This window comes from Engystomops pustulosus, chromosome 9 (assembly GCF_040894005.1).
Source record: "Engystomops pustulosus chromosome 9, aEngPut4.maternal, whole genome shotgun sequence".
In the NCBI taxonomy this organism is placed as follows: Eukaryota; Metazoa; Chordata; class Amphibia; order Anura; family Leptodactylidae; genus Engystomops; species Engystomops pustulosus.
The window spans coordinates 16,991,984-17,016,735 of NC_092419.1; the positions used below are offsets into that span (position 1 = coordinate 16,991,984).

General features: G+C 51.3%; 1 protein-coding gene across 5 annotated transcripts; it reads right to left on the reverse strand.

Moving 5' to 3' along the window:
- Positions 1 to 1,060: 1,060 nt before the first annotated feature.
- LOC140077874 (guanine nucleotide-binding protein G(I)/G(S)/G(O) subunit gamma-8-like) lies at positions 1,061 to 24,435 on the reverse strand. 5 transcript variants are annotated; one of them, XM_072125457.1, is made up of 6 exons: positions 24,184 to 24,435; positions 18,212 to 18,290; positions 14,625 to 14,738; positions 3,658 to 3,743; positions 3,003 to 3,113; positions 1,061 to 1,268 (listed from the first exon to the last, which is right to left on the reverse strand). In XM_072125457.1, exons 1-6 carry the CDS (start codon positions 24,319 to 24,321, stop codon positions 1,140 to 1,142), a joined length of 657 nt encoding a protein of 218 aa, XP_071981558.1. In that variant the 5' UTR covers positions 24,322 to 24,435; the 3' UTR covers positions 1,061 to 1,139. The 5 variants fall into 5 exon arrangements, with proteins under 5 accessions (XP_071981558.1, XP_071981557.1, XP_071981559.1 ...); XM_072125456.1 differs by having other exon boundaries at positions 14,625 to 14,741; positions 24,184 to 24,432; XM_072125458.1 differs by lacking the exons at positions 18,212 to 18,290; positions 24,184 to 24,435 and having other exon boundaries at positions 3,003 to 3,087; positions 14,625 to 14,679.
- Between the last annotated feature and the right edge of the window lie 317 nt (positions 24,436 to 24,752).

The window sequence follows — 24,752 nt, forward strand, 5'->3', positions numbered from 1 at the left end:
CACAGTGCCTTATGGGCCGGTGGTTTAGCGCCCAATTTTACCCTTTATATTTCAATCTGTGCCTGCAATAAAAAACAGGAAGATTAGGGAAACGAAAGCACTGGTTCAAAATGACCTGTTGTAGGTTTATTGTCCCAAACTGCTGTGACAGGTTCTCTTTAGGTTGGCAGGGGGCGGTAGGATGAGAGGAAATAAAGTTTCCTCTGTGCCTTCGATGAGCACCCTCCCACACCCCTAGTAACTGACCTGATGATGACTGTAGCAGTTGCCGATTCCCTCCTCCTCTTCCTCTCTGTCCTTCCTCCTCCATGTTGTCGGCCATCTGTATTTCTAAGAGGAGGTAACATTGAGCGATGCTGCCACCTACCGGACACAATGGGGGTCATTTACTAAGGGCCCGATTCGCGGTTTCCCGACGTGTTACCCGAATATTTCCGATTTGCGCCGATTTCCCCTGAATTGCCCCGGGATTTTGGCGCACAAGATAGAATTGTGGCGCATCGGCGCTGGCATGCACGCGACGGAAATCGGGGGCGTGGCCGAACGAAAACCCGACGGATTCAGAAAAACCGCCGCATTTAAAAAAAAAAAAACTGTCGCAGAGCTTGCACTTACCTTCACTCAGCCCGGCTCGGTGTATTCCAGTGCGTTCTGATGCTCTTCAGCGCAGCAGCACCACCTGGTGGACGGCGGAGGAACTACCTTAATAAATCCCAGCCGGACCCGAATCCAGTGCAGAGAACGCGCCGCTGGATCGCGAATGGGCCGGGAAAGTAAATCTGCCCCAATAATTATCTCTCCTCCTAAACAGAGAGAAGATCATTATTGGAGCCTCCACACAGCAGAACAGAAGGGAATATTATCCTTAGGTCCCTGACCTCTACAGGTCTTGTGGTGGAGGTGCCTATTACCTATGCAGTGGATGAGGCCCCAGGTGCCCACTCTTTAATCTGACTCTGAATCCTTGGAAGTGGGGGGTGGGTTTCCCGGGCAACAACCTGCATATTTTCCTTGGTGGTGGAAGCCCCTCCTTGTACAAAGAAGACACAACACAACCGGGGATGACTACCACAACTTTATTGTCTCAGGATTGTACACAGCACAGATAATATAATGATGGGGGGTCCCAGTGCGGACCCTCATAGCACAGCGCACACCAATCTCTTATCACGGAAGGGATTCTCTGCAGCGGGAACGGGAGACACCAACGGATCCGAGATAAAGTGAGACTGACAGAACGAGAGGATGTCCGACACCACCACCGACACCTGAGGCAAAGAGGGGATATCAGTGATGTCATCAGTAGGGGCGGAGCTGTGAACACCTTTCACAGAGGATATAAAGGGGGGGGGGCTGTGACTACCTCTTACATTATGAGGGGGAGCTGCTGTGGGGCACATTATAAGGGGGAGCTGCTGTGGGGCACATTATGCTGAGAAGCTGCTGTGGGGCACATTATGAGGGGGAGCTGCTGTGGGGCACATTATAAAGGGGAGCTGCTGTGGGGCAGATTATAAAGGGGAGCTGCTGTGGGGCACATTATAAACGGGAGCTGCTGTGGGGCACATTTTGCGGAGGATCTACTGTGGGGCACATTATGAGGGGGAGCTTCTGTGGGGCACATTATGAGGGGGAGCTGCTGTGGGGCACATTATGAGGGGGAGCTGCTGTGGGGCACATTATGCGGGGGAACTACTGTGGGGCACATTATGAGGGGGAGCTTCTGTGGGGCAGATTATGGGGGAGCTGCTGTGAGGCACATTATGGGGGAGCTGCTGTGGGGCACATTATGAGGGGGAGCTGCTGTGGGGCAAATTATGAGGGGGAGCTGCTGTGGGCACATTATGAGGGGGAGCTTCTGTGGGCACATTATGAGGGGGAGCTGCTGTGGGGCACATTATGAGGGGGAGCTGCTGTGGGGCACATTATGAGAGGGAGCTGCTGTGGGGCACATTATGAGAGGGAGCTGCTGTGGGGCACATTATGAGGGGGAGCTGCTGTGAGGCACATTATGAGGGGGAGCTTCTGTGGGGCACATTATGAGGGGGAGCTTCTGTGGGGCACATTATGAGGGGGAGCTGCTGTGGGGCACATTATGAGGGGGAGCTGCTGTGGGGCACATTATGAGGGGGAGCTGCTGTGGGGCACATTATGAGGGGGAGCTGCTGTGAGGCACATTATGGGGGAGCTGCTGTGGGGCACATTATGAGGGGGAGCTGCTGTGGGGCACATTATGAGGGGGAGCTGCTGTGGGGCACATTATGAGAGGGAGCTGCTGTGGGGCACATTATGAGAGGGAGCTGCTGTGGGGCACATTATGAGGGGAGCTGCTGTGAGGCACATTATGAGGGGGAGCTGATGTGGGGCACATTATGAGGGGGAGCTGCTGTGAGGCACATTATGAGGGGGAGCTGCTGTGGGGCACATTATGCTGGGGAGCTGCTGTGGGGCACATTATGCTGAGGATCTGCTGTGGGTCACATTATGAGGGGGAGCTGCTGTGGGGCACATTATGAGGGGGAGCTGCTGTGGGGCACATTATGAGGGGGAGCTGCTGTGGGGCACATTATGAGGGGGAGCTGCTGTGGGGCACATTATGAGGGGGAGCTGCTGTGAGGCACATTATGGGGGAGCTGCTGTGGGGCACATTATGAGGGGGAGCTGCTGTGGGGCACATTATGAGGGGGAGCTGCTGTGGGGCACATTATGAGAGGGAGCTGCTGTGGGGCACATTATGAGAGGGAGCTGCTGTGGGGCACATTATGAGGGGAGCTGCTGTGAGGCACATTATGAGGGGGAGCTGATGTGGGGCACATTATGAGGGGGAGCTGCTGTGAGGCACATTATGAGGGGGAGCTGCTGTGGGGCACATTATGAGGGGGAGCTGCTGTGGGGCACATTATGGGGGGAAGCTTCTGGTGGGCACATTATGAGGGGAAGCTTCTGGTGGGCACATGATGGAGGGGGGGGGGCTAGCACATTTTTGCACAGATGTGACTCACCTTCATCCGCTCGATGTTCACCTCCATCTTTAGCTGCTCCACATCCTTTCGGGCTTCGACGATTTTTGCTAAATTATTAGACATTCTGCAATGAAGCCGCAGGAGAATCTGCTGTAATATACGGAGGTGACAAAACTAAGTGCCCCCCTCGCTACAGCCGCCGCTGCTGAGCCGCCGCCCTATTTATTCCTTTAATCCAGTCTGAACGCTCCTGGCGCTGGTGGAGAGGGGGCACATACTTTCCAGCATGTAGCAGGTGTCTGATCCCCCGGGGACCGGCAGGTAATTACACCGCGGGCTCCAGCCCATCCCCCACCAGGCAGCGCAGGGACAGACCGTAGTGTCTCCTCAGGGTGCGGCCTCCACCTCTCTGATGAGTGTGAGCTCACATCATGTGTCCGGGGGTCTCGCTCCCATCTACACCCCCCACCAGAGCAATGACATTGTATCTCAGGGCTGATAACAGCAGACAATAGCTGCTGCAGATATTTAAATATGTAGGTTACAAAGATGATCATCCCTCAGCTTCACCCAAATGAGTCCAAAAGATATCCCCCCCCCCCAAACCTGCAGAGCCGCTCACCCCCGGGGCGCCTCTCGTCTTATTCTGTTACAAGCAGCCCGGACCCTCACCCATCACCCGGGGGGCACTCACCTGTGTCCTGTGCTGCAGAGAAGAGAGAAGGATGCGACCGACTCCAAGCGTCACCTCCAGCGTCTGACAGGTGCAAGAGCTGAGATCTACAAGAAGAGGGAGGAGACGACAGATGTCACCTGCAAGGGAGGGGGGAACGGATGTGCACACCTGGGCAGCTTCATCTTATACTAAGGAGGAGAGGGATGTGCACACCTGGGCAGCTTCATCTTATACTAAGGAGGAGGGGGATGTGCACACCTGGGCAGCTTCATCTTATACTAAGGAGGAGGGGAATGTGCACACCTGGGCAGCTTCATCTTATACTAAGGAGGAGGGGAATGTGCACACCTGGGCAGCTTCATCTTATACTAAGGAGGAGGGGGATGTGCACACCTGGGCAGCTTCATCTTATACTAAGGAGGAGGGGGATGTGCACACCTGAGCAGCTTCATCTTATACTAAGGAGGAGGGGATGTGCACACCTGGGCAGCTTCATCTTATACTAAGGAGGAGAGGGATGTGCACACCTGGGCAGCTTCATCTTATACTAAGGAGGAGGGGAATGTGCACACCTGGGCAGCTTCATCTTATACTAAGGAGGAGGGGAATGTGCACACCTGGGCAGCTTCATCTTATACTAAGGAGGAGGGGGATGTGCACACCTGGGCAACAGCATCTTATACTAAAAAGGAGGGGGATGTGCACACCTGGGCAGCTTCATCTTATACTAAGGAGGAGGGGAGGTGCACACCTGGGCAGCTTCATCTTATACTAAGGAGGAGGGGGATGTGCACACCTGGGCAGCTTCATATTATACTAAGGAGGAGGGGGATGTGCACACCTGGGCAATTTCATCTTATACTAAGGAGGAGGGGGATGTGCACACCTGGGCAGCTTCATCTTATACTAAGGAGGAGGGGGATGTGCACACCTGGGCAGCTTCATCTTATACTAAGGAGGAGGGGGATGTGCACACCTGGGCAGCTTCATCTTATACTAAGGAGGAGGGGGATGTGCACACCTGGGCAGCTTCATCTTATACTAAGGAGGAGGGGGATGTGCACACCTGGGCAACAGCATCTTATACTAAGGAGGAGGGGGATGTGCACACATGGGCAGCTTCATCTTATACTAAGGAGGAGGGGGATGTGCACACCTGGGCAACATCATCTTATACTAAGGAGGAGGGGGATGTGCACACCTGGGCAGTTTCATCTTATACTAAGAAGGAGGGGGATGTGCACACCTGGGCAGCTTCATCTTATACTAAGGAGGAGAGGGATGTGCACACCTGGGCAGCTTCATCTTATACTAAGGAGGAGGGGGATGTGCACACCTGGGCAGCTTCATCTTATACTAAGGAGGAGAGGGATGTGCACACCTGGGCAGCTTCATCTTATACTAAGGAGGAGGGGATGTGCACACCTGGGCAGCTTCATCTTATACTAAGGAGGAGGGGGATGTGCACACCTGGGCAGCTTCATCTTATACTAAGGAGGAGGGGGATGTGCACACCTGGGCAGCTTCATCTTATACTAAGGAGGAGAGGGATGTGCACACCTGGGCAGCTTCATCTTATACTAAGGAGGAGGGGATGTGCACACCTGGGCAGCTTCATCTTATACTAAGGAGGAGGGGGATGTGCACACCTGGGCAGCTTCATCTTATACTAAGGAGGAGGGGGATGTGCACACCTGGGCAGCTTCATCTTATACTAAGGAGGAGGGGGATGTGCACACCTGGGCAGCTTCATCTTATACTAAGGAGGAGGGGAATGTGCACACCTGGGCAGCTTCATCTTATACTAAGGAGGAGGGGGATGTGCACACCTGGGCAGCTTCATCTTATACTAAGGAGGAGGGGGATGTGCACACCTGGGCAGCTTCATCTTATACTAAGGAGGAGAGGGATGTGCACACCTGGGCAGCTTCATCTTATACTAAGGAGGAGAGGGATGTGCACACCTGGGCAGCTTCATCTTATACTAAGGAGGAGGGGGATGTGCACACCTGGGCAGCTTCATCTTATACTAAGGAGGAGGGGAATGTGCACACCTGGGCAGCTTCATCTTATACTAAGGAGGAGAGGGATGTGCACACCTGGGCAGCTTCATCTTATACTAAGGAGGAGGGGGATGTGCACACCTGGGCAGCTTCATCTTATACTAAGGAGGAGGGGAATGTGCACACCTGGGCAGCTTCATCTTATACTAAGGAGGAGGGGGATGTGCACACCTGGGCAACAGCATCTTATACTAAAAAGGAGGGGGATGTGCACACCTGGGCAGCTTCATCTTATACTAAGGAGGAGGGGAGGTGCACACCTGGGCAGCTTCATCTTATACTAAGGAGGAGGGGGATGTGCACACCTGGGCAGCTTCATATTATACTAAGGAGGAGGGGGATGTGCACACCTGGGCAATTTCATCTTATACTAAGGAGGAGGGGGATGTGCACACCTGGGCAGCTTCATCTTATACTAAGGAGGAGGGGGATGTGCACACCTGGGCAGCTTCATCTTATACTAAGGAGGAGGGGGATGTGCACACCTGGGCAGCTTCATCTTATACTAAGGAGGAGGGGGATGTGCACACCTGGGCAACAGCATCTTATACTAAGGAGGAGGGGGATGTGCACACATGGGCAGCTTCATCTTATACTAAGGAGGAGGGGGATGTGCACACCTGGGCAACATCATCTTATACTAAGGAGGAGGGGGATGTGCACACCTGGGCAGCTTCATCTTATACTAAGAAGGAGGGGGATGTGCACACCTGGGCAGCTTCATCTTATACTAAGGAGGAGAGGGATGTGCACACCTGGGCAGCTTCATCTTATACTAAGGAGGAGGGGGATGTGCACACCTGGGCAGCTTCATCTTATACTAAGGAGGAGGGGGATGTGCACACCTGGGCAGCTTCATCTTATACTAAGGAGGAGGGGGATGTGCACACCTGGGCAGCTTCATCTTATACTAAGGAGGAGGGGGATGTGCACACCTGGGCAGCTTCATCTTATACTAAGGAGGAGGGGGATGTGCACACCTGGGCAGCTTCATCTTATACTAAGGAGGAGGGGGATGTGCACACCTGGGCAGCTTCATCTTATACTAAGGAGGAGGGGGATGTGCACACCTGGGCAGCTTCATCTTATACTAAGGAGGAGGGGGATGTGCACACCTGTTTCATCTTATACTAAGAAGGAGGGGAGATGCACACCTGGATAGCTTCATCTTATACTAAGTAGGAGGGGATGTGCACACCTGGGCAACAGCATCTTATACTAAGAAGAAGGGGGATGTGCACACCTGGGCAACAGCATCTTATACTAAGGAGGAGGGGGATGTGCACACCTGGGCAACAAAATCGTATACTAAGGAGGAGGGGAGGTGCACACCTGGGTAGCATCATCTTATATTAAGGAGGAGGGGGATGTGCACACCTTGGCAGCAGCATCTTTTATTTAGGAGGTGGATGTGCACACCTGGAAAGTTTGCTCAATTAATCCATTGGTTTTTCTATACTGATCGCCCTCTGATTTATAAATCCACAGTTTCAAAGCGCCCTCTGGTGGCCAAAGCAGAGGAATAAAAAGAACACATGGGCTATCGCTATCCGACACAGAAATCTACTTTTTAAAAAGTATATTTTAGAAGGCAGGAGGCCATGGATAAAAAATATAAGAAGATTCCCACAGACAGGGTGCTTGGATATAGGAGGAGGGGGTGCACACCTGGACACCCACATGGCACATCCTAGAAATGAATGAATTAAATATTCTCTTCGAATACTTAGTTCTGTACAAAGTTGAAAGTGCAGACAACAAAATCACAAAAGAATCATCAATGGGAATCAAATTTATTAACCAATGGAGGCCTGGATTTGGAGTCACCCACAAAATTAAATTGGAAAAACACACTACAGGCTGATCCATCAATGTCCGTAAAACAAGATGAGGCTCGGTGGGCGACTCACTCGCTGCCATATCTAGGCATCACATTGACCTCCTCCATCACCTCTTTATACAATTATCCAGCCTTGCTTCATATAAATTGGAACTCGATTTAAAAAGTTGGCCTCTCGGACGAATTGCTGCGGTCAAAATGACCCTATTATTCCCCACCCCACCGATACGGGTAATTTACAGCTAGGGAGTCACCCACAAGTACCTAGACGCACCTTGTTTGATCCAAAGTCTGTGGGGGCTTGGGTATGCCCAATCTATAAGGGGGATGCCACACATGGCGTTTTTTTGTTCCGTTTTTAAGCATGCGTTTTCAGTCTGATTAAAAACGCATTTTTTTTTACCTCTTACCATGCGTTTGTCCGCTTACAACCTCTTTATCTATTAAGATAATTGTCAAAAACTGATGCGTTTTAAAAATACATGAGTTTTTACGGACTGAAAAAGCATGCTTAAAAATGGACCAAAAATGCCATGTGCGCCACCCTGACACTAAAACTCGGCTACATTGGCCAACATGACCTCCATATACTTGAGACCATACTATCCCCAAGTGGGTCCCGATTGAGGCTCCAGCCTGTCATCCGGTCCCGATTGAGGCTCCAGCCTGTCATCCGGTCCCGATTGAAACAGTTTTATGGTTGAGGGCCTCCTCCAGACCTATTTTGGCTCCAGTACTTTCCAAAAGGCTGGCTCTGTGGGACGCTCTGCTGAAGAAACGTAATCTAGCATCGCCACATAGACCCCTGGCTACAATATGCCGTAATCTGGATTTCATCCCAGGTTTGCAGATGGGAAATTCTAAGTGGTGGCTAAACAAGGGCTTTCACAGAATCAGGGTGATGCCACACATGGCGATTTTGGTCCGTTCTTCATGTTTGGTGGGAATGCCCGATAGTAGATAAATTCTGGGGGGAAGTTTGGGATCTCATGCATGAAAAATGAGTGCAGTGCTCAATGGTGAGTTACACCCTCCGAAAGCCACACGGAAATTGGTTATGCTAGCGGCAAAAATAGCCACTGCCAGAGCGTGGAAGTCCCCCCCCCCCCCAGACTATGCCATTTGCATTTGTGACATCTAAATTGACATGGATTATGATGAATGACCAACTAAGTCACTTATTGGCCGATAGGGTCACAAATTTTACAAAATTTGGAATACCAAGCAATCTAGGATGATGACTTTTATGGGATAACCTCCCTTCCCTTGGAATGGCAGTGTCCAGAAGCACAAGAAGGTGGGACGAGGCAGAGCCGGTCAGTTCCCTAATTCCCTTCCCCCCACTACCCTATTTCCCATTTCCCCCCATAGTCCATAGCCAATCACGTTTATGGTCTATGTTACTTTCTACCTTTCAATTTTTCTTGACTTTATTGCATGTTATTCATTTGTTCTCTTTTTTGATTGTCTTTTGTTTTCATACAACATGACCTGTATTAAAGATGATACTTGTCAAGATACATCTCCAGAAGGGAGATATTGGGGCAGATTTACTTACCCGGCCCATTCGCGATCCAGCGGCGCCTTCTCTGCGCTGGATTCGGGTCCGGCCGGGATTTATGATGGTAGTTCCTCCGCCGTCCACCAGGTGGCGCTGCTGCGCTGAAGTCCGCTGGAATGCCTTGAAATACACCGACCTATCCTGGATGAAGGTGAGTGAAATTTTCGCGACACATTTTTTTTTTTAAATGCGGCGGTATTTCCGAATCCGTCGGGTTTTCGCTCGGCCACGCCCCCCGTTTTCCGTCGCGCACATGCCGGCGCCGATGCGCCACAATCCGATCGCGTGCGCCAAAATCCCGGGGCAATTCAGGTACAATCGGCGCAAATCGGAAATATTCGGGTAACACGTCGGGAAAACGTGAATCGGGCCCTTAGTAAATGACCCCCATTCTGTTCTGTTATGTGAATTTCTTTTGCCATTTCTTAATAAATCTGAGTTGAAAACAAAATGAGGCTCAGTAGTGTGTCCTCCACATGCCTGTATGACCTCCCTACAACACCTCCACATGCTCCTGATGAGGCTCAGTATTGTGTGTGGCCTCCACGTGCCTGTATGACCTCCCTACAACACCTCCACATGCTCCTGATGAGGCTCAGTATTGTGTGTGTGGCCTCCACGTGCCTGTATGACCTCCCTACAACACCTCCACATGCTCCTGATGAGGCTCAGTATTGTGTGTGGCCTCCACGTGCCTGTATGACCTCCCTACAACCCCTGTGCATGCTCCTGATGAGGCTCAGTAGTGTGTGGCCTCCACGTGCCTGTATGACCTCCCTACAACCCCTCGGCATGCTCCTGATGAGGCTCAGTATTGTGTGTGGCCTCCACGTGCCTGTATGACCTCCCTACAATGCCTTGACATGCTCCTGATGAGGCTCAGTATTGTGTGTGTCCTCCACGTGCCTGTATGACTACTCTACAACCCCTGTGCATGCTCCTGATGAGGCTCAGTAGTGTGTGGCCTCCACGTGCCTGTATGACCTCCCTACAATGCCTTGACATGCTCCTGATGAGGCTCAGTATTGTGTGTGGCCTCCACGTACCTGTATGACCTCCCTACAACCCCTGTGCATGCTCCTGATGAGGCTCAGTAGTGTGTGGCCTCCACGTGCCTGTATGACCTCCCTACAACACAAGTGTCTTGCTAATTGAAATTGAATGTCAAGCAGTGCTGCTTCCTAAGTGGACAGTTTGATTTCACAGAAATTTTATTTACTAAGTTATATTATGTTGTTCCCTTTACTTTTTTGAGCAGTGTATTTAGGCGGAGGGGGATGTGAATACTTGGGGTGTACCGATGCACAATTGCACCGTGCACCACATTTATTATGCAAAGTCCGGCATAATTGTGTTGAACGCCCTATGTTTAAGCTGCACCAAAAAAAAGTTGTTGCACTCGGTCGGAGCAGTGCAGGGGCAGCAGATTCTTGGTCTATACACTACACAGGACACTGCACAGCGCAGCTTGAACTTCTTTTAATAAATGAACTGTGGCCTTTAACCTCGAGAGCGAGCAACACAATCCTGCTGTGCGGAAATGTGTGTCACGGAGAGTGTAAAAGAACATGTACAGGAAGATTCCATGTTCTTTTCAGCACAAAGAAAGAAAACTGGCGCAGACACCTTCATAAATGTGAGATATAATCTCCAGTCCACATCTCACTCCCTCCCTCCCTCCATCCAAACATACATATAATCCCCCCTCCACACCTCATTCCTCCATACGTATAATCTCCAGTCCACACCCCAATCTCTTCCTCCATACATGCAAATAATCCCTCCTCCACACCTCGTTCCCTCCATATGTATAATCTCCAGTCCACACCTTGTTGTTCCATAAATATAATCTCCAGTCCATTCATCGCTACCTCCATCCATATGATCTCCAGTCAACACCCCACTCCCTACATACATAAAATCTCTTCCCCACACCTGGCTCCTTCCATAAGTATAATCTGCAGTCCACACCCCAATCCCTCCCTCCATCCATCCATACATATAATCCCCCCTCCACACTTCACTGTCTCCATCCATATGATCTCCTGTCCACACCCCACTCCCTCCATACATATAATATCCAGTACATACCCCACTCCCTCCTTACAAATAATCTCTCCCCCACACCTCACTCCATCCATACATACATATCTCCAGTCCACACCTTCCTAATATATATATATATTTATATTACACACACACACTCACCGGCCACTTTATTAGGTACACCATGCTAGTAACGGGTTAGACCCCCTTTTGCCTTCAGAACTGCCTCAATTCTTCGTGGCATAGATACAACAAGGTGCTGGAAGCTCCTCAGAGATTTTGGTCCTTATTGACATGATGGCATCACACAGTTGCCGCAGATTTGTCGGCTGCACATCCATGATGGGAATCTCCCGTTCCACCACATCCCAAAGATGCTCTATTGGATTGAGGTCTGGTGACTGTGGAGGCCATTTGTGTCCAGTGACCTCATTGTCATGTTCAAGAAACCAGTCTGAGATGATTCCAGCTTTATGACATGGCGCATTATCCTGCTGAAAGTAGCCATCAGATGTTACAGGGTACATTGTGCTCATAAAGGGATGGACATGGGCAGCAACAATACTCAGGTAGGAAAATATTCCCCACACCATGACACCCCCACCACCAGCCTGAGCCGCTGATACAAGGCAGGATGGATCCATGCTTTCATGTTGTTGACGCCAAATTCTGACCCTACCATCCGAATGTCGCAGCAGAAATCGAGACTCATCAGACCAGGCAACGTTTTTCCAATCTTCTACTGTCCAATTTCAATGAGCTTGTGCAAATTGTAGCCTCAGTTTCCTGTTCTCAGCTGAAAGGAGTGGCACCCAGAGTGGTCTTCTGCTGCTGTAGCCCATCTGCCTCAAAGTTGGACGTACTGTGCGTTCAGAGATGCTCTTCTGCCTACCTTGGTTGTAACGGGAGGCGATTTGAGTCACTGTTGCCTTTCTATCAGCTCGAACCAGTCTGCCCATTCTCCTCTGACCTCTGGCATCAACAAGGCATTTCCGCCCACAGAACTGCCGCTCACTGGATGTTTTTTCTTTTTCGGACCATTCTCTGTAAACCCTAGAGATGGTTGTGCGTGAAAATCCCAGTAGATCAGCAGTTTCTGAAATACTCAGACCAGCCCTTCTGGCACCAACAACCATGCCACGTTCAAAGGCACCAAATCACCTTTCTTCCCCATACTGATGCTCGGTTTGTACTGCAGGAGATTGTCTTGACCATGTCTACATGCCTAAATGCACTGAGTTGCCGCCATGTGATTGGCTGATTAGAAATTAAGTGTTAATGAGCAGTTGGATAGGTGTACCTAATAAAGTGGCCGGTGAGTGTGTGTGTGTATATATATATATATATATAACTCCAGTCCACACCTCACTACCTCCATACATATAATATCCAGTTCCCACCTTGCTCCCCCACACATATAATCTCCCGCTACCCTCCACATCTCCAGACTCTTCCAGCAGATATTCAGCCCCCGTAGTCCATGTCCACACCCCATGGACCAGTTGATTAATATTTCGTACTTGACACTTTGTTCTGCCGGTCCGTCCATCTACTCTTAGCCCCTTATGCTGAAGAGGATAATATTGTGGTGCAGGTAGGGGAAGACATTATAATCCCTGAGAGCGCAGCAGTCTCCAGCCTGATGATTACCACCCCCCACCTCTCACACGCGGCATGAATCACGTTCTGTGTTATATTTGGACTGGGGGTTTTTGTTCAGTTTCCATGACGACTGGAGGATGAGACAGACGGCGCTTTGTGTGACGGGACGCAGATTTTGCAGCGATGAAGTCTGCACCGTTATATGTAAAGTAGCTCCCGTGTACAGCTCTGCCCGGTGGTAGCATAAAGACTGACAACCGCAGAGGAGAAGGATCAAAAAACGTCTCTGGGAGGGAGCTGGACCTCTGGAAGAAGAAGACAATGCGAGGGACGACAGTGCAGACCGACAAAGGCAGAGAGCAGCCACACTCACTACTGCCCCCTGCTGGACATCCTGAGAAACACAAGACCGACACAAAGTGACAAGAACCACTTTATTTACAAGATCCCATACAAAACGGTGGCGGTTATTTACAGCGTCTGCGATGGCGGCGCCTCCTGTACACGCACAACGCTATATACATCCGGGCCCGCTCATTATACACATTTTACATCACCAGGAGCTAAGCGATAACCCCCAGGGGAACAGGGAGTAATGATGGGAACTCTAGTCATGAGATCTTACAGGGCATAGAGAGGGTTAAACGTGCAGGCACCCAGACCATGGGAGTTGTAGTCCTCCACTCTTCTCTAATCCTAGGAGTTGTACTACTCTCTGGTATTAGCAACTGCAGGCCATGGGCACACAATCTATTACTCCCTGTTATCAGCCATTCTTCAGCGTGAGACGGGAAGCAGTATTGGAGGACAGGGGTATCATGTCTGTACAGCAAAGAGGCCCTGAGGTCATTGGTCACACAGTTGTCATGACCTTCAGTGACCCCGTATGGAACCTCATGATCTTTTTCTTAAGGGCTTGAGAAGCTTTGACCTTGAACATTTGTGGACGCCCTTCAGCATCCCGGGGAGGGAGCTGCATTGGCCATACTAAACCTCCTTCTTCTTCTTCGTCCTCCTCCTGGACCTCTCCTTCAGAGTCCACTCTGGCTTCCCCCTCTGGGACCCCTGCGCTAATCTCAGCAGTGGACCTCCACTTCCTGCAGGGGGGCCCTATCCTCGCTGTAGGGGCTCTTCCATCTCTTCCCAGAGTGTAACAGCGCCCCCCTTCTTGGGCATGAGATCGAGGATCCCCCCATTCCTGCACAAAGCCCTGGGGGTCTGCCCACCCCTCGGTGTGTGCCCTGCTGTTTGCCCAGCTCTCCTTATAAGTGCGGGGATTGCCCCAGCCATCTAAGTGGCTCCTGGAGCCCTGCCACCCTTCCCGGGGGGCCCTAGGGTCTACAGTCTCCTCTGGGCGCGGAGCAGGGTCCCTCAGGCTGGTTTCGGAGAGTGACCTTGGAGTCCTCCGTCCGCCTCTTTTTCGTGGAGGTTCCTCTGCAGAAAGGCATTTCCTTGGCGGTTTTGGCGGAGACCCCTCCACGCTGTGGCCCTTTAGGAGAGGGGGGTGCTTCCGGCGTGGGCCACGGTGAGTGGGAGTGTATGACACGCTGGTCATCCTACATGCAGGGGCAGTAGCAGGTGCAGGGGGCGAAGGGCGCTCGGTGGAGACAGAACGTAGGTATGGGGCCCGTAGCTGGCGGCGGAGGAGAGAAAGAATATAACCTTCCGCCCGGCGGGCAGGGGGTGGTGGTGGGGATGAGGGAGAGGGATAAGGAGCAGACATGGAGCGAGGCACTAGAAGACGAGAAGAAGAGGAACGGGGGTGATGGGATCCCACAACCAGATCACCTGGGGGCAGAAAGAAGAGCGGGGCAGTTACACACAGAAGAGGAGAAGCGACAGGAGGAGCAGAGGGGACCATGACCGACCTTACCTGCGCTCTTGGGGCGCTCACTGGCGTAATGCATCCGAGCCTCGGCCTGTCCGCCCCGGGGGGCCCGATCCAGGAACACATCACATGATTCTGGACCATCGGCTTCATACTCCGCTACTGAGAGAGAAGATGGAAATAATCATGGCGGCCTAGAAAGGGGAGGGGCAATGCTACATGCAGCTCTATCATACTGTGCCCATTCACCCCACACCAGCAATGCACTTAGAAATTGCACCAGTGGACCCTCTGCGGAGCCAGTACAACACCAACTACACGATGGTGGACGTGGGCCAGTGGCTGAAGGACTTGGCCCAAATGCTACAAGGAATACAGGGCCAGACACCTCTTACTGGGTGGCCCATCTAGGCCGATGCTGCAGCGAGCTGCGGGCAGTGGATATGCTGTGGCCCGGTACATGCTGCATGGTGCTGGGGGCAGTGGATATACTGTGGCCCGGTACATGCTACAGGGTGCTGGGGGCAGTGGATATGCTGTGGCCCGGTACATGCTGCGGGGTGCTGGGGGCAGTGGATATGCTGTGGCCCGGTACATGCTACAGGGGGCTGGGGGCAGTGGATATGCTGTGGCCCGGTACATGCTGCGGGGTGCTGGGGGCAGGGGATATGCTGTGGCCCGGTACATGCTGCGGGGTGCTGGGGGCAGTGGATATGCTGTGGCCCGGTACATGCTGCAGAGTGCTGGGGGCAGTGGATATGCTGTGGCCCGGTACATGCTGCAGGGGGCTGGGGGCAGTGGATATGCTGTGGCCCGGTACATGCTGCGAGGTGCTGGGGGCAGTGGATATGCTGTGGTCGGGTACATGCTGCAGGGTGCTAGGGGCAGTGGATATGCTGTGGCCCAGTACACGCTGGAGGCAGTGGATATGCTGTGGCCCGGTACATGCTAAAGGGTGGTGGGGGCAGTGGATATGCTGTGGTCCAGTACATGCTGCGGGGTGCTGCGGGCATTGGATATTCTGTGGTCCGGTACATGCTGCGGGGTGCTGAGGGCAGTGGATATGCTGTGGTCTGGTACAGGCTGCAGGGTGCTGGGGGCAGTGGGTATGCTGTGGTCCGGGACATGCTGCAGGGTGCTGTGGATATGCTGTGGTCCGGTACATGCTGCAGGGTGCTGGGGGCAGTGGATATGCTGTGGTCCTGTACATGCTGCAGGGTGCTAGGGGCAGTGGATATGCTGTGGTCCTGTACATGCTGCAGGGTGCTAGGGGCAGTGGATATGCTGTGGTCGGGGACATGCTGCGGTGTGCTGGGGGCAGTGGATATGCTGTGGTCCGGGACATGCTGCACGGTGCTAGGGGCAGTGGATATGCTGTGGCCCAGTACATGCTGCAGGGTGCTGCGGGCAGTGGATATGCTGTGGCCCGGTACATGCTGCGGGGTGCTGCGGGCAGTGGATATGCTGTGGCCCAGTACATGCTGCAGGGTGCTAGGGGCAGTGGATATGCTGTGGCCCAGTACACGCTGGAGGCAGTGGATATGCTGTGGCCCGGTACATGCTAAAGGGTGGTGGGGGCAGTGGATATGCTGTGGTCCAGTACATGCTGCGGGGTGCTGCGGGCATTGGATATTCTGTGGTCCGGTACATGCTGCGGGGTGCTGAGGGCAGTGGATATGCTGTGGTCTGGTACAGGCTGCAGGGTGCTGGGGGCAGTGGGTATGCTGTGGTCCGGGACATGCTGCAGGGTGCTGTGGATATGCTGTGGTCCGGTACATGCTGCAGGGTGCTGGGGGCAGTGGATATGCTGTGGTCCTGTACATGCTGCAGGGTGCTAGGGGCAGTGGATATGCTGTGGTCCTGTACATGCTGCAGGGTGCTAGGGGCAGTGGATATGCTGTGGTCGGGGACATGCTGCGGTGTGCTGGGGGCAGTGGATATGCTGTGGTCCGGGACATGCTGCACGGTGCTAGGGGCAGTGGATATGCTGTGGCCCAGTACATGCTGCAGGGTGCTGCGGGCAGTGGATATGCTGTGGCCCGGTACATGCTGCGGGGTGCTGCGGGCAGTGGATATGCTGTGGCCCAGTACATGCTGCAGGGTGCTGCGGGCAGTGGATATGCTGTGGCCCGGTACATGCTGCGGGGTGCTGCGGGCAGTGGATATGCTGTGGTCCGGTACATGCTGCAGGGTGCTGCGGGCAGTGGATATGCTGTGGCCCGGTACATGCTGCGGGGTGCTAGGGGCAGTGGATATGCTGTGGCCCGGTACATGCTGCAGCGTGCTGGGGGCAGTGGATATGCTGTGGTCCAGTACATGCTGCAGGGTGCTGGGGGCAGTGGATATGCTGTGGCCCGGTACATGCTGCGGGGTGCTGGGGGCAGTGGATATGCTGTGGCCCGGTACATGCTGCAGGGGGCTGGGGGCAGTGGATATGCTGTGGCCCGGTACATGCTGCGGGGTGCTGGGGGCAGTGGATATGCTGTGGCCCGGTACATGCTGCGGGGTGCTGCGGGCAGTGGATATGCTGTGGCCCGGTACATGCTGCAGGGGGCTGGGGGCAGTGGATATGCTGTGGCCCGGTACATGCTGCGGGGTGCTGGGGGCAGTGGATATGCTGTGGTCCAGTACATGCTGCGGGGTGCTGGGGGCAGTGGATATGCTGTGGCCCGGTACATGCTGCGGGGTGCTGCGGGCAGTGGATATGCTGTGGCCCGGTACATGCTGCAGGGTGCTGCGGGCAGTGGATATGCTGTGGCCCGGTACATGCTGCGGGGTGCTGGGGGCAGTGGATATGCTGTGGCCCGGTACATGCTGCAGGGGGCTGGGGGCAGTGGATATGCTGTGGCCCGGTACATGCTGCGGGGTGCTGGGGGCAGTGGATATGCTGTGGCCCGGTACATGCTGCAGCGTGCTGGGGGCAGTGGATATGCTGTGGCCCGGTACATGCTGCAGGGGGCTGGGGGCAGTGGATATGCTGTGGCCCGGTACATGCTGCAGGGGGCTGGGGGCAGTGGATATGCTGTGGCCCGGTACATGCTGCGGGGTGCTGGGGGCAGTGGATATGCTGTGGCCCGGTACATGCTGCAGGGTGCTGGGGGCAGTGGATATGCTGTGGCCCGGTACATGCTGCAGGGTGCTGGGGGCAGTGGTTATGCTGTGGCCCGGTACATGCTGCAGGGTGCTGGGGGCAGTGGATATGCTGTGGCCCGGTACATGCTGCAGGGTGCTGGGGGCAGTGGATATGCTGTGGCCCGGTACATGCTGCAGGGTGCTGGGGGCAGTGGTTATGCTGTGGCCCGGTACATGCTGCGGGGTGCTGCGGGCAGTGGATATGCTGTTGCCCGGTACAGAGGAATGAATAAAACCATGAAACAAAAACAAATATGAAAATTCCTGTATCCCAAATTATCCCCCCCCCCCTTCCTCTGCCCGCTGCAGTTGGAGTGATGGGCGCAGGCACGGTCCACTGAGCAGGAAAACATCCCAATCCACACGTGCAGTGAGCAGAAAGAAAAGCGGACCACCAATTATATCCCCCCACCCCCAATGCAAGAGGAAAGTCTACAGCAGAGAGTCTGCCCTGAGCCGCTGCATCCAGGGGCCCCATAGCCACCGTTGCGGCCGCTCACCGTTCTCCTGGTCGCTCTCCGCTCTCAGCCGCAGTTCTCCCAGCTGCCTCTCCAACTCCCAGAGCTGCCGCTCCAGATCCTGAGGAAGAGACAAGAGAGAAGTGTATACAGGAGGGCGCGGTACACACAGGGGGGGTGGGGGGTGGGCTGCGGTACACACAGAGGGGGGGGGGGGAGAGCTGCGGTACACACAGAGGGGGGGGGGGCTGCGGTACACACAGAGGGGGGGGGCTGCGGTACACACAGAGGGGGGGCTGCGGTACACACAGAGGGGGGGGGCTGCGGTACACACAGAGGGGGGGGGGCTGCGGTACACACAGAGGGGGGGGCTGCGGTACACACAGAGGGGGGGGGGGCTGCGGTACACACAGAGGGGGGGGCTGCGGTACACACAGAGGGGGGGGGCTGCGGTACACACAGAGGGGGGGGGCTGCGGTACACACAGAGAGGGGGGCTGCGGTACACACAGAGAGGGGGGGCTGCGGTACACACAGAGAGGGGGGGAGGGGTTGTAGTATACAGGTACACACAGGTTGTTTATAAGGGGGGGATCTTGTACTCCTCTTCCCACTGTGACCTCTTTGGATGTTACTTTAACCCTAGCCTGCTATGATCAGCTGTAAGGTGTCTGTAATGAAGCTTTATTGATCATCCTTGGTCCCATTACAGCAAAAAATTTTGAAAATCCAATTTTCACTGGGACAAAAAAACTATTTTGTCTGGAGCCACAATTATAAAATATACAGTTCCGACTTACAAACAAATTCAACTTAAGAACAAACCTATGGACCCTATCCTGTATGTAACCCGGGGACTGTCTGTATGTGGAGATCATGTCGGCCAATGTGAGTTTTAGTAATGTCATAAATTGGTCATCTTGTACGTAACCCGGGGACTGCCTGTATATGATATATTTGTTATCCATGGGCTCCTTCTGTCTCAAAGCAACCATGAAATTCTCCTTCTTCCGGAGCCGCTCCTTAGTTGTCCTGGCTGTGTGTTTCGGGTCATTGTGGAAGACCCAGCCATGACCCATCTGCACTGCTCTTACTGAGGGAGGAGGTTGTGGTACATGGCCCCATCCATCCTCCCTTCTATACGCTGCCGTCATCCTGTCCCCATTGCAGATAATCCCCCCAGAGTCTGATGTGTCCCCCCACATGGTCGGGACATCATATGGGGTTCCAAAGTTCTATTTGTTGTTGTTGGGCCTGGACATGAGCAGGAGGAGCTGCTGTGTCCTGCAGGATATAATCCAGGACTGTGCAGTGTTACTAGCGGTGATCTATGTGACTGAGGTCCCAGATCTCTTCAGGTCATGGACCAGGTCCTCCTGTAGTTCTGGGCTGGTTCCTGATCTCTCAGAATCATCCTGACCCCATGAGGCGAGATCTTACATGGATCCCCAGACCCAGGAGGACGGACGCTCATCCTGTGTTTCCTCCATCCTTTCTTCTCACCAAGCTGCTGCCTGTTGTCCTGCACATCCCGGCCTGGTGTCCTCTCTCTCTGGTTTTGGCCGTGCTGGAGTGGATGGAGGGTGATTGAGCGTGTAATAATAATAATAATTCCTTTATGTATATTCCGCACTCAGATTACGCAGCGCTGCACTGAACTTGCCCAATCTGTCCCTGTCTGACAATCTAATCACCTACTAGTATGTGTTGGAGTGTGGGAGGAAACTGGAGGACCCGGAGGAATCCCACGCAAACATGGAGAGAACATACAGGTAACAAGTGCAGAGGAGGAGGAGCTACAGGTTACAACTACAGAGTGGGAGGAGATTCTATAGGTAATAAGTGCTGTCTGAGAGGCGCTTAAACAGGTAATTAGTCCAGAGTTGGGGGAGCTCCTAAAGTTAATGAGCATTACATTATATCCACCCCTCCATATACCTGTACATTATATCCACCCCTCCATATACCTGTACATTATATCCACCCCTCCATATACCTGTACATTATATCCAACCCTCCATATACCTGTACATTATATCCACCCCTCCATATACCTGTATATTATATCCACCCTCCATATACCTGTACATTATATCCACCCCTCCATATACCTGTACATTATATCCACCCCTCCATATACCTGTACATTATATCCACCCCTCCATATACCTGTACATTATATCCAACCCTCCATATACCTGTACATTATATCCACCCCTCCATATACCTGTACATTATATCCACCCCTCCATATACCTGTACATTATATCCAACCCTCCATATACCTGTACATTATATCCCCCCCTCCATATACCTGTACATTATATCCACCCCTCCATATACCTGTACATTATATCCACCCCTCCATATACCTGTACATTATATCCACCCCTCCATATACCTGTACATTATATCCACCCCTCCATGTATCTATACATTATATGCACTCCCTGTACATTATATCCACCCCTCCATATACCTGTACATTATATCCAACCCTCCATATACCTGTACATTATATACACCCCTCCAAATACCTGTAAATTATATACCTGTACATTGTATCCACCCCTCCATATACCTGTACATTATATCCACCCCTCCATATACCTGTACATTATATCCACCCCTCCATATACCTGTACATTATATCCAACCCTCCATATACCTGTACATTATATCCACCCCTCCATATACCTGTACATTATATCCAACCCTCCATATACCTGTACATTATATCCAACCCTCCATATACCTGTACATTATATCCACCCCTCCATATACCTGTACATTATATCCAACCCTCCATATACCTGTACATTATATCCAACCCTCCATATACCTGTACATTATATCCACCCCTCCATATACCTGTACATTATATCCACCCCTCCATATACCTGTACATTATATCCACCCCTCCATATACCTGTACATTATATCCAACCCTCCATATACCTGTACATTATATCCAACCCTCCATATACCTGTACATTATATCCACCCCTCCATATACCTGTACATTATATCCAACCCTCCATATACCTGTACATTATATCCAACCCTCCATATACCTGTACATTATATCCAACCCTCCATATACCTGTACATTATATCCAACCCTCCATATACCTGTACATTATATCCACCCCTCCATATACCTGTACATTATATCCAACCCTCCGTATACCTGTACATTATATCCAACCCTCCATATACCTGTACATTATATCCACCCCTCCATATACCTGTACATTATATCCAACCCTCCATATACCTGTACATTATATCCAACCCTCCATATACCTGTACATTATATCCACCCCTCCATATACCTGTACATTATATCCACCCCTGTACATTATATCCACCCCTCCATATACCTGTACATTATATCCACCCCTCCATATACCTGTACATTATATCCACCCCTGTACATTATATCCACCCCTCCATATACCTGTACATTATATCCACCCCTCCATATACCTGTACATTATATCCACCCCTGTACATTATATCCAACCCTCCGTATACCTGTACATTATATCCAACCCTCCATATACCTGTACATTATATCCACCCCTCCATATACCTGTACATTATATCCACCCCTCCATATACCTGTACATTATATCCACCCCTCCATATACCTGTACATTATATCCACCCCTCCATATACCTGTACATTATATCCACCCCTCCATATACCTGTACATTATATCCACCCCTCCGTATACCTGTACATTATATCCACCCCTCCGTATACCTGTACATTATATCCAACCCTCCGTATACCTGTACATTATATCCAACCCTCCATATACCTGTACATTATATCCACCCCTCCATATACCTGTACATTATATCCAACCCTCCATATACCTGTACATTATATCCAACCCTCCATATACCTGTACATTATATCCACCCCTCCATATACCTGTACATTATATCCACCCCTCCATATACCTGTACATTATATCCACCCCTCCATATACCTGTACATTATATCCACCCCTCCATATACCTGTACATTATATCCAACCCTCCATATACCTGTACATTATATCCACCCCTCCATATACCTGTACATTATATCCACCCCTCCATATACCTGTACATTATATCCAACCCTCCATATACCTGTACATTATATCCACCCCTCCATATACCTGTACATTATATCCACCCCTCCATATACCTGTACATTATATCCACCCCTCCATATACCTGTACATTATATCCACCCCTCCATATACCTGTACATTATATCCACCCCTCCATATACCTGTACATTATATCCACCCCTCCATATACCTGTACATTATATCCACCCCTCCATATACCTGTACATTATATCCACCCCTCCATATACCTGTACATTATATCCAACCCTCCGTATACCTGTACATTATATCCAACCCTCCATATACCTGTACATTATATCCACCCCTCCATATACCTGTACATTATATCCACCCCTCCATATACCTGTACATTATATCCAACCCTCCATATACCTGTACATTATATCCAACCCTCCATATACCTGTACATTATATCCACCCCTCCATATACCTGTACATTATATCCACCCCTGTACATTATATCCACCCCTCCATATACCTGTACATTATATCCACCCCTCCATATACCTGTACATTATATCCACCCCTGTACATTATATCCACCCCTCCATATACCTGTACATTATATCCACCCCTCCATATACCTGTACATTATATCCACCCCTCCATATACCTGTACATTATATCCACCCCTCCATATACCTGTACATTATATCCACCCCTCCATATACCTGTACATTATATCCACCCCTCCATATACCTGTACATTATATCCAACCCTCCATATACCTGTACATTATATCCAACCCTCCATATACCTGTACATTATATCCAACCCTCCATATACCTGTACATTATATCCAACCCTCCATATACCTGTACATTATATCCACCCCTCCATATACCTGTACATTATATCCACCCCTCCATATACCTGTACATTATATCCACCCCTCCATATACCTGTACATTATATCCACCCCTCCATATACCTGTACATTATATCCACCCCTCCATATACCTGTACATTATATCCACCCCTCCATATACCTGTACATTATATCCACCCCTCCATATACCTGTACATTATATCCACCCCTCCATATACCTGTACATTATATCCACCCCTCCATATACCTGTACATTATATCCAACCCTCCATATACCTGTACATTATATCCAACCCTCCATATACCTGTACATTATATCCACCCCTCCATATACCTGTACATTATATCCACCCCTGTACATTATATCCACCCCTCCATATACCTGTACATTATATCCAACCCTCCATATACCTGTACATTATATCCACCCCTCCATATACCTGTACATTATATCCACCCTCCATGTATCTATACATTATATCCACCCTCCATGTATCTATACATTATATCCACCTCCTGTACATTATATACCTATACATTATATACGACCCACATATATGTACTTTATATGCACCCCCTGTACATAATATACCAATACATTTTATACCTGCACATTATATCCACCTCCTGTACATTATATACACCCCTCCATTTATCTGTACATTATATGCACCCCCTGTACATTATGTCTATTCCTCCATATACCTGTACATCATATCCACCCCATCTACATTATATACCTGTACACTATATATCAGCCCCTGTACATTATATACCTGTACACTATATACACCCCCCTGTACGTTATGTACACTCCTCCATATACCTGTACATTATATATCAGCCCCTGTACATTATATACCTGTACAGTATATACACCCCCCTGTACGTTATGTACACTCCTCCATATACCTGTACATTATATATCAGCCCCTGTACATTATATACCTGTACAGTATATACACCCCCCTGTACGTTATGTACACTCCTCCATATACCTGTACATTATATATCAGCCCCTGTACATTGTATACCTCTCCGCCTCTCAGCGCTCGCCGCACCCGCACTTCTTGCCGTTCCCGCAGTAGTTTCAGCTCGCACAGTCCGGCTACACTTCCCCGCAACAGTTGACGGAGTCGCCCCCGATCCACGGAGCCTCCAGAGCCCAGCATGTCACCCCGGAGCCGGCCGAGACCTGACTGAGCAGCCGCAGCCTGAGCGCAGCGGCCCGGAGCGCCCAACCAACCAATCACAGGGCACGACTCCGGAGACGCGCGCCGCTGTAGCCAATCACAGACAGAAGATGCTGACAGGTCCCGCCTCCCCCTCAGACAGGCCGTAGCGGAGGAAGCTGATGCCGCCCAGTCTCTCTGTCATCTGTGCGTCTGAGCCAATCATAAGGCGATGTATCTGCATTTCCCCGCATGAGAGCGCTTCGCCACGCCTCTAAGATGAAACTGTCCACACAGCGGATGACTGACATCAGGTTGAACCAATAACATAGGCAAACAGTTACCTAGGCTGCTGGTAGAAATACATATTCAATATAAGCCACGCCCACAGCGCGCTGCCACGTCAAAAACGAGCGAGAGACCAAAGAAAT